We start from the raw sequence: 7,757 nt of genomic DNA, 5'->3' as shown, positions 1-7,757 counted from the left end.
CAAAAGAGCGCAGTCCTGGGAACAGCTAAGATACTGCGCAGGACCCTCAAGCTCCCAGGCCTCTGGTAGAGGACCCGAGCTTGAAGGATAAACCGCCCGCAGGGGCGTGTTGGGTGTTTTATATATCATTAGAGGCCTCGTGTGAATATTTTGAATTTCATATATTAAATAATTTAATATATTAAATAATTTCTAAGAAAAAAATTTCTAAGAAAAAAAAACAAGAATGTTTTGTGCCATCTAGTTCAAACTGAATTCTGCCCAGCATCATCTGACTGCCACAGTGGGCCCTAAACAAGGAGTCCGTGTGAGGGTAGAGAGAAGATGTGTTATTTAAAGTTTCCTAATTCCTTTCATTAGCGTGTCTTTGCCCACCGTTTCTAATACACCGTCACCAGCTCAGGCTGAAAGCTCACCAGCTGATGTGAGTGTCTTGGTTTCTAAAAGGACAAAAATGCATGTAGACGAGATAGTGACGCAAATTCAAATGTATCTGAAGGCAATTACAGAGCACACATGGCGTCATTTTCAGGCTACAAAACCTATTTTTGCATCTTTATGACGATAAACCACATTTAATCCTGACGCCACCACCAAGTTACCAAGTCCTGAAGTTGGAATCGTTGTTGTCAGTGGTTATGGAAAAGCACTTTCTCACAAGTGATTTGGGGTGATACTCCTGTGTAGCCCACAGACTTTATCTGCCGTGATTGTCTTCCCACAAAACTTCCCCAGGGTACATCTATGAATACCTTTCCACTAATGCAGCGGAAGATGCAGTGTGGAGCTAAGTCCACCTGGGAATTTGGGAAAAGTAGATATTTATCCTTTTTAAAACTGGCAGGAATGATAGAAACACAGATTACGTGACGATGAAGGCTCGACAGCAGGTCTTGGTGACATTATGATAGACACTTCGCTTACTTAGCGCCTCATCAGTGAAACTGGAGCTAATGTTTAACTTTGGGAGCCACCTGCAGCAGGTCTCCACAGCACGGACACCAACAATCAGCTCCACGAAGGTCCAGTAACATGACTTGCTTATATAAGCTTTACTCACAACCTTCATATGATCTATTACAATCTGAGAAAGCTTTAAAATCTGTGTGAATGCACCCTTATTCAATAAGAAATAATAAAGAGAAAACATTACTGGAAAAACTGTATCAAATGACTGAAACTGGTTCTGAGATGATTGCCTGATAAAAGAAAAGTGTTGTCTTGAGTATGAATCTCACGCACAGATCAGTGAAGGGAGTGCTTATTTTTAGCGGACTAAACAAACGACATCATGGAGCTTTTCACTTGTGTCGCTTCAAACATTACAGAGAAATATCACTAAGTTTGCGAGGATTGATCACAAACACAGTGGCTCATAATTTACTTGCCAAGAGCAAAATAAGCTGCATAAGCAGCTCAATGAAGCTCCAACCAATGGAGAAGAGCTGGGGAATGAATTCAGAGACTCAGCATCCGTCTATATTCACCGATTCCAACAAAAAGAACATCTCCAGCATTAAAGGAGAATCCCAAGAAAAAGGTTTGAGACAGAGCTGCTTATCTTCCTCGAGATTTTATTGTTGATAATCAGAGGTTTTTTTTTTATTAAATATTGCTAATATCCAGTGTTTCTGTGACACCAGAAGTCTTTTACCTTGCAAATAGCAAGATGACCTTTGTCATGTGTAAACACTGGCACATCTCTTTAACCTTCCTGCCAAGTGACAAATATATGGAAGTACAAGATGTTCATTTCAACTTTTATATAAACTTGAAGTGAGCAACCCTGGACACTTATCGCCTTTGGAAACACGATGGGCCCCCATTGTGCTCACCTTTTAGTATTATATTTTATTAAGTGCGTTTTTCACGTGAATAAAGGGCAGCTCCTCAAAACCCAGCTGAAATCTTCTGTACTTTAAGATGTGAGCCACAAACACTTTGGAAGACAGCCCTGGTCCAGTTGGCAGAACACAGCTGTGAAGTGGAAATTTGAAGCATTGCAAAAGTCTTTCAGTGACTCAGCAGACATCCACTGCAATCATTAGGCACGCTTCTGAAATCACTTTTGAAACTCAGAATATTTCCATATTTATTCTGGAGTTATGTTCGGGGGACATCTATGTTAGCCAGCATTAAAAAGAAAAAACAGGTAACATTTATGTTTAAAAGGTTTCAGGAAGATATTTTGTTTTCATGCTGTAAAACCTTCTATGTGCATGAAGGGTTAGAAAACTTGAACCTGCCAAACCTCTTCAACGTGCTCCTTATCTCTGTTTGAGGCTACTTTCTCCATGTAACTATTAACACATCACACCTGAATCTCTGACCTCCTGGTTGGCAGTAGAGTAGCGCTGTGGGCAGTGCCAACTGTATTTTGACCTTTTTAACAGTGTGCTGGGAGCCTAGAATGCTAAAAGCTAAATTAAGGGAAGGTGCTCCTAATATCTGAAAAACAGTGCAAGTGCAGTATTTTTTATTCAAACGGTCCTGGTTATTTTCTGGCACATGAGCATATTGCAGAACCTCTCAGACAAGTCAATGATTAATTGTTCTTCACTGTTTTTACCATTTCTCCTTCATTTTTGTGTAATGAAATTTGGTACATGCAGGATGTCCCCTGATTCCTTTCATCAAGTGCTGCGCTGAAATTAGAGGTGCATGTATTCATGCTTTAACTTTAGGCCCTACTTAAAAGATAAGGAACTGTTGTTTGCTTGCATCAAGCCGAATTTGAAACATCTTGTAATGTCAGTTATGTTATTTGTGTTTTATTTACATGATGACACCAATCAGGGTCATTTTAACCCCAATATAAACTATCTGAAATAAACAGACAACCAGCCAAAAGTGTCATGTAACAGCATCAGCTCTCCTTTTCATGACCAGAGCATGTCCCAGCTCAGCTCTCAGGTAAAGTAGGTCCAGTGACACCTTCAGTGTTTTTACTTACTTTCTTTAGGACTCTTGGCTGGAGTTAATAAAGCTACATAAGCCCTCTAGCATTTCAAAATATTACTATTTTTTAAAAAACAAAACAGCATCAGTAGATATGAACAGACTAAAAAAGGCATAAAAATGAGGATTAATAGTTAATAAAACACCTGTGCAACATGCTAAAACATGTATGTATCTCTGGGGTCTCCAGCCATCAGGATGTGTGGCAAGAACACTTACAGTCCTGATCCAGTTGGCATTAGACACAGTTGTGATGTGGAAACTTGAACTCTGCATTGCATAAAATCTGTGCAATGCATTGGACGACGGAGGCAATAGTGGGCAGAAAATGTCTACTGGAAGCTTGAATGTGAAGACATGTAATAAAACAATCGCAGTCAGAAAATCTTTTGCAATACCCATCATGAAACTGCTGTGAAACAGTTGCTAAACTTCAACAGAACGAGGAGGTATTATATAAGTGGAGCCTCTGGTCATTTTTAGTCTCTGGTTGAACTCTGGTTGAACGGGCTTCTGGGCCTAGCCTGCACACTTTGTAAAGGAAGGAAATGTCCTATATGTAGAGTTTAGAGAAGAAATGCGTCGTTGGTACAGCTGATAACAAAACATGAAAAATAGCTTGAAAAAAGAAAACAGCTGGACGCCTCCAGGAAGATATTCATGGTTATATGTGCTATATAAATAAATTTTGATTTGATTTGATTTGATGGTTCATCCAAGAGGCTTCTTAGGTTATAAAAATGGTGGTGAGTCCAAGTTATTAAACCCTGAGTGGTGCTCGTCCCCTGAGGCGCGTTGATCTGCTATTGATCATGTGGATCATCACATCAGCCTACGTGTGAAAAAATGGTGTGGGCCATTTCATTTTAAACTTCAATAACAGAACTTAAGGATAAATACATAAATAAATAATTTAAAAAACAAACAAAAACAAAACAACAACAATTTTATTACTTTTTATGCTCACTGCTGCCATCCTGGATTGTTAACTTTGGGAGGCAACAAAGCTGGAGCTGGTAGAGCCTGCAGTGACTTTCTGAGTTGAGGGAGATACCAGTTAAAAATTCTGACTTGGGGAAACCACTGCGTGACCCTGGCCCACCCCATCACATGACCTATTCTTTCACGAATGTTTGTAGAAGCAGTCTGCATGCCTAGATGATTGATTTTACACACCTGTAGCCATGGAAGTTATCGGAAAACTTAATTCAATGATTTGGATGGTCTGGAATATTTTTTAAAACATAGTGTTTGCTCAGTGTTTTCTGTTATATCTCCTTGTGTCAACCCCATAAGTTAAGTTAATGTATGTGTCTGCATTTCCCTGTTTAGCTATGACTGATTTCCTGTTTTTTTGTGTGTTCAGTCTTACTTCGCCCCGCCTCGTTGTCTGGATTATCTGTACCTGTGTCTTGCTTTCAACCTAAGTGAAAGTTTGTCGTTTTCCTGTTGTTGGGTTTTGGGGTTTTTGCAGTTTAGGTCCCCCTTCTTGCTATTCATGTCAAATATGGCCAGATCTATGAAACCACACTTGCTGTATAATATTTATATATTTATGATGCTTTTTGTGCAGAAATACGGGCAATTTCAAAGGTTTCACATACAGTACTTCATCCTGCGAGTGTGGCTGTTAAAGTCATACCCAATCGAGTCCTGAAGCCTCAGGCAGGGGAGATGAGGGAAGGTTCAGAGGGTCAAAGACATTGTGTTGAAACTGAGATATTGAGGCACATGGTTGGACTGCAGCCAGAGCCAAGCAACTGCAACGCAAAGTCCAAAACAGCTCTTAGGTTGATGAGGATTAAACGAGTTACCACGATTCTGGTGGCCATTATCATCCCGAGTATGTCTGCATGCACTCTTGACTATGTATACATCTACAAATATCATCTTTTTTCCCCTTTCAGTTGGTGAAGACGGCTGATTTAGATCCCAGGCATAACTACATCCTTGGCTTCCATCCCCATGGTGTGCTGGTGGCAGGAGCCTTTACCAACTTCTGCACCTACTCGACAGGCTTCAGACAGCTGTTTCCAGGCATCACCAGCTACCTGCTCATGTTGCCTCTTTGGTTCAGAGCTCCATTCTTCAGAGACTACATCATGTGTGGAGGTTTGAGCTATTGACATTTCAATCATATTTCCCATTCTTCTTTTTTATGTATGTTAAAATAAACGTATTGTATTTGAACACTTTAAATATGTTTTTCCTTCTGTTACAACATTGCAGGCCTGATTCCTTCAGACAAAGAGAGTGCCACTTATCCACTCTGCAAAAAGAAAGGTGGAAATGCTATTGTGATAGCTGTTGGAGGGGCACCAGAGGCCCTTGATGCCCACCCAGGCACTTTCAATGTACTCTTGGCCCATAAAAAAGGCTTCATCAAAATGGCCATGGAGTATGGGTAAGATCAGCCAGCCCTGAGGCAATGTGGAAAATTCTGCTCCATCTACGCCTCTGAAATGGTTTTGCTTATTAAAAAGATTGTCAATCTATTCATTTTAGGGGGTTTTTGTAGCTTGACTCCTGAAACTTATTCAAGTGACTTGCATGGAATTTCCTGGGAAAGCGCATATTCTGCTATGAGATCAGTTAGAAATAAGAAACCAATAGAGCTCAACCATTTTTTCCCAGAGCTCATCTGGTACCAGTCTTCTCTTTTGGGGAGAATGAAGTGTATGACCAGGTGGAAAACCCGAGGGGAACCTGGCTTCGATGGTTGCAGGAAAACCTGCAAAAGATCATGGGTGTCTCTCTTCCTCTCTTCCATGCACGAGGCATTTTCCAGTACTCCTTCGGCCTTATGCCCTACAGAAAACCTATCAACACAGTAGGTGAGTAAGCAGCTTTACTCCACCATCACTACGTGCAGCTGGATGGATACTTGGGCAGCAGTGTATATTAACACTCTAAAGGCCTAATAGATATCTTCCCTCAGGTAAAAACATATAGTAAAGCATCCTTGCACTTCCCAATAAGTTTTCAACTTTGTGAGAAGTAACTGACGTCACTGAGTTCAGTTTCGGTGCATGTGAGTAATGGCGATCAGATATAGAGGGAGATTCGCTGTGAGAACAAACACAGCGTCCTTTGTAACTGGCTGGCACGCAGTCCTCATGCTCAGTAAACATCTTAAACATACTGTAACTAAACAAAGTACATAAAGCACTTTGTCACATCTCTGCAGTTGGGCGGCCAATCAAAGTGGAGAAGAAAGCAAAGCCAACTGCCGAGGAACTTGATGCCCTCCACCAGCTGTACATGGATGAACTCAGCAATCTGTTTGAGGAGCACAAAGGCAACTATGGAGTGGACAAAGACACACACCTGAACTTTGTCTAAAGTGCAACAAGGCCTGGGTGGAATTGGACGCCTCTTTGTAAAGCTCTGGTGCTGCAGATTCTGTACACCTGCTCACAGCTCATCCTTTAACTAAAGACAAAGTGATTGTTTGTACGCTCGCACCGGGCTGAGCAGGAGCTCCATGTGGCTCAAGGCTATTGCAGAGGTCTGTGTTTAAACATGTCCTGTCTCAATAAAGCCCAAACATGTAAGCTGGAAAGGCTGTCTTTAAAATCTCAGATCAAATGAAAGATGTTCTACGAGTGCATTAAAATTCATCATGAAACTCTAATAATGTGTTCGGTTCATTTGGATATTTAGAGTTCAGAAGCAGTTGTGTAATCTCACATATTCATGTATTAAAGATTTCATGTGTAGCTCTTTCAGCTTCAGTGTCTGAGAACAATCTCTCTTTGAAACGACAGTTAGGCTGACTCATGCTTACACGGTGAAGTCTAATGTAGTCTGAAAAAAGGGAAAGTTTTCTGTGTTTATTTAGTCATGATTATCAAAGAAGCCAACCGAGGCCACACAGCCAAGACATCTTGACCTCACCTGTAATTGTAAATGATTTATTCTGCAATGACTGTCAGAAAGGAAAAGTTGCTCCCTTGGTTCTTTTTTCACCTGGTGCATGACTGTGGAGCGAAACATGAACGTGGGCCCACAGCTGGCACACGGGCCTCGCTCTGGGAACCTTGGATTTAGACTGTTGCCCTTCCTCTGGGGCTACATGTGAACATTGCAGTTGTTGCATATGATGTGTTGGAATTTGTGCAAGGCCTGAAACTTTCTCAAATAGAGTCATAGGTTGAAGTCAGATTACAACATTACACTGGCAACACTGTAAAAGAACAGAAGCAAAAACTGCAGGATTGATTTCATATTTTAAACAGTACACTCCATACAGGCAGCACAAAATCAGTGGGAATTTCCTTCTTTTGTCTTCAGAGATGTAAAAGTAGTGTTAAGTAAGTCTCGCACCGTTACTGGTTACTTTTAGGATTATGATTTTGAATCCAAGCATTTCACTCATCACGGTTGTTTTTACTTATACTGTTAGGTACAGGAGCTGTACACGTGGTACCTTTGGCTGGCTGAGCTGTGGTTTTCAAAACCTAACCATCTCCTGGAGCTGCTTTTAATTGTTGGCAAGGAATCATCCAAGTGTCTTCCTTCAGTTTCTGCCTTTCAGGCCGTCAGTACTATTGAGAAGAGTCTTAATGATCGTTTTAAAACTCTTAGATATATTTTTATTACCAAGTGAGACGTGAGAATAAATATGAGTGTGTGTGTGATTTATTGTATTATTAGAAATCACAGGTTAAAGGGTGTCTGGTTTTTTAATCTGAGTCCCAAATGATAAGAGTGTCTGTGAACTTTGGCAGGTGACTTTTATATCACATGGCACAATTCTGATATTTCCAAATGAAATAACTGACAGACTGGACAATGCC

General features: G+C 40.8%; 1 protein-coding gene across 1 annotated transcript in view; it reads left to right on the top strand.

The window, feature by feature from the left end:
• Positions 1-6,661, top strand: part of mogat2 (monoacylglycerol O-acyltransferase 2) — a 22,802-nt gene extending 16,141 nt beyond the window's left edge. Inside the window, exons 3-6 of the mRNA XM_005926787.2 lie at positions 4,866-5,070; positions 5,188-5,362; positions 5,593-5,792; positions 6,146-6,661. Coding sequence (XP_005926849.1) covers positions 4,866-5,070; positions 5,188-5,362; positions 5,593-5,792; positions 6,146-6,300 — 735 coding nt within the window. The 3' untranslated portion in view covers positions 6,301-6,661. The remainder of the gene's footprint in view (positions 1-4,865; positions 5,071-5,187; positions 5,363-5,592; positions 5,793-6,145) is intronic.
• Positions 6,662-7,757: the final 1,096 nt, after the last annotated feature.

The sequence above is a fragment of the Haplochromis burtoni genome, unplaced genomic scaffold (genome assembly GCF_018398535.1).
Source record: "Haplochromis burtoni strain Fernald_Lab_line unplaced genomic scaffold, NCSU_Asbu1 Contig_24, whole genome shotgun sequence".
Lineage (NCBI taxonomy): Eukaryota > Metazoa > Chordata > Actinopteri > Cichliformes > Cichlidae > Haplochromis > Haplochromis burtoni.
Note: the sequence above shows the minus strand (reverse complement) of the source record. Positions and strands in the feature narration are given on the sequence as shown.